This window comes from Penaeus chinensis, chromosome 41 (genome assembly GCF_019202785.1).
Source record: "Penaeus chinensis breed Huanghai No. 1 chromosome 41, ASM1920278v2, whole genome shotgun sequence".
NCBI classification, from domain to species: Eukaryota; Metazoa; Arthropoda; class Malacostraca; order Decapoda; family Penaeidae; genus Penaeus; species Penaeus chinensis.
In genome coordinates this window covers 11,234,721-11,237,220 of record NC_061859.1, presented here as the reverse complement: position 1 = coordinate 11,237,220, position 2,500 = coordinate 11,234,721, and the positions used below count along the sequence as shown (strand labels likewise).

The window sequence follows — 2,500 nt, the reverse complement described above, 5'->3', positions numbered from 1 at the left end:
TTCAGTGCCAGTATATATACTTGCTATCAAGCTAATTTCCCTAAGTCTCAGGATTCCCCACAGCGATTCTCGATGCCTGGAGTCAAACGCCTTCTTGAGGTCGATGTGAACTCGGGACAGCGTTCTACAATGACTCGAAGCGCTAGGCTACGATCTATAGTGGACTTTCCAGGAGTGAATCCAGACTGCTCCTGTTTCTGTTGCCTTAGTGGGTGATCCGTTTCAGAAGGTGAAAACCTTGCCTGGTATACTGAGCAGCGTGATGCCACGGTAGTTGGCCTTGTAGAGAGGGATGACCAAGGCCGTCAACAGGTCAGGGGGAATGGAATCAGGCTGCCAGACGGCAGTGTGTATATATATGTGTATATACATATATATGTATGTATGTATTTATGTACATATATACATCTCTATATATACATATATATACACATTTATACACACATATATATATGTGTGTGTGTGTGTGTGTGTGTGTGTGTGTGTGTGTAGATATAAATATATACATATATGTGTATATATATACGTATACATCTATTCACTATAACATTAATAAAACTCTATAAATGCTATGTCAATCAAAAAAAGAAAAACATTCACTGTGTTATATTTATTTAAGAAAATAACAATAAATTACACCACTGCAACCCTTGGGAGCCAAACCAGCTGGCACAACACATCCAACAGTAAACTACAGTGACGTGAATCATACAAGTAAAAATCAACAAACGATTAACAAACAATAACAGAATACGTCAATAACAATGAAAGGTAACAACTATCATTCAAGGAGAGAGAACAAAATAACATCTTCAAAGAGCAGTTTAGAAGTCGTTCACAAATAGGTTTACGTCATGATATTAAAGTTGTTTACAGATAAATACAGTCAGCCTTGCTAACTCTCTCTCTCTCTATTTTTTGTTTAGCTAACAGTCGTTACGTTAAACAAGTGGTCAGATATTTGTAATTCTTTTTGTAATTGTTAATGCGTCATTCACACTAAATGCTGAATCACTCTAGCAGTCGGTGATCTGTCGGTACTGCAGGTTGAAGCCTCGGTTGGCGACGTCTGTGGCTTCGTCTGCGTCAGTGTGAACGTAGAGGACGAAGGGCTTCATGGTAGCTGGAATAGACAAGCAAAAGTTGTTTTTGGAAATGGAAGAATTCTGGTCTACTAGAAGTTCCCAATGAAATATTGCTTTTACTATACTGAATTACTTATTTCTACGCATGTGTGTGTGTGTGTGTGCGTGTGCGTGTGCGTGTGCGTGTGCGTGTGCGTGTGCGTGCGTGTGTGTGTGTGTGTGTGTGTGTGTGTGTGTGTGTGTGTGTGTGTGTGTGTGTGTGTGTGTGTGTGTGTGTGTGTGTGCACAAACTCCCGCAGTCGGGAAGGAGCGTCCCGGCCACTCACAGGTGACGGAGTCCGGGAACCCGAGGCCGCAGAACCTGTCCTCCGAATTCTGGTTGTTGTCGACGCCGCCCGGGATGATCACGTAGTCGGTCGTGCACGCCGCGCCCGTGCTGCCAGCCGCGGCCGTGCCTGCAGGGGTGGGCGTGAGAAAATGGACAGTGAGGAAACAAGTAATTAATAAATGATGCAGAGGAATGGACATGCCAGGTTCTCGTGGTGCTATATGTGGAACGGTATTTAGTCACCATTTTGGAAAACGAATATGAATTTGGTTATAGATAAGCTAATAGCAAAGAGAGATACCTATAGACATCACACACACACACACACACACACACACATATATAAATATATATATATATAGAGAGAGAGAGAGAAAGAGAGAGAAAGAAAGAGAGACAGAGAGTGAGAGAGAGATTCTGGGCAAGGTAGAAAACGAGACAAAGAAGAAGAAAAAAACTCAACAGAACAGAAAAAAAAGAACGAGAACCGAACCACACGCAACGCGAAGAACCCGCACAACCGCCGCAAACCAGAACCACAAACACAACCGAGCGCGACACAAAAGCCCCCTCCTCCTCGTACCGATAAGCGCGGGGTCGGTTCCTGGTACGTTCCCGCTGACGGTGAAGCTGTTGTCCCCGATGGTCGTGTTCCTCTCCCAGATGATCCCACAGTATCCGTCCTCCATCTCGACGCAGATGCCGTAATCCTGGTTGGCGATCTGGCGGGAACCTGCGGGAGCCAAGGGGTCAGTGGAAGAACAGGTAGATGGAAAGAGAGTGTGGTAAAGTTGTTGAGAGTGGGGGAGGGGAGAAGGGAGGGAGGTAAGGAGAGGGAGGGAGGGAGAGAGAGAGAGAGAGAGAGAGAGAGAGAGAGAGAGAGAGAGAGAGAGAGAGAGAGAGAGAGAGAGAGAGAGAGAGAGAGAGAGAGAGACGGAGGGGGAAGAGAGAGCGAGAGAAAGGGAGAGAGAGAGAGAGAGAGAGAGAGAGAGAGAGAGAGAGAGAGAGAGAGAGAGGAGGGAGAAAGAAGTGTTCATAAAGAGAAAGAAAGAGAGAGGGATGTTCAGAAAGAGAGAGAGAAAGAGTA

The 2,500-nt window shown here is 45.2% G+C and overlaps 1 protein-coding gene across 1 annotated transcript in view; it reads right to left on the bottom strand.

Annotated features, from left to right (window-relative positions):
* Positions 1 to 591: 591 nt before the first annotated feature.
* LOC125047729 overlaps positions 592 to 2,500 on the bottom strand; it is a 2,223-nt gene continuing 314 nt past the window's right edge. The window contains exons 2-4 of the mRNA XM_047646133.1: positions 1,997 to 2,146; positions 1,412 to 1,540; positions 592 to 1,123 (exon numbers count right to left, since the gene is read on the bottom strand). Coding sequence (XP_047502089.1) covers positions 1,017 to 1,123; positions 1,412 to 1,540; positions 1,997 to 2,102 — 342 coding nt within the window. The 5' untranslated portion in view covers positions 2,103 to 2,146 and the 3' untranslated portion in view covers positions 592 to 1,016. The remainder of the gene's footprint in view (positions 1,124 to 1,411; positions 1,541 to 1,996; positions 2,147 to 2,500) is intronic.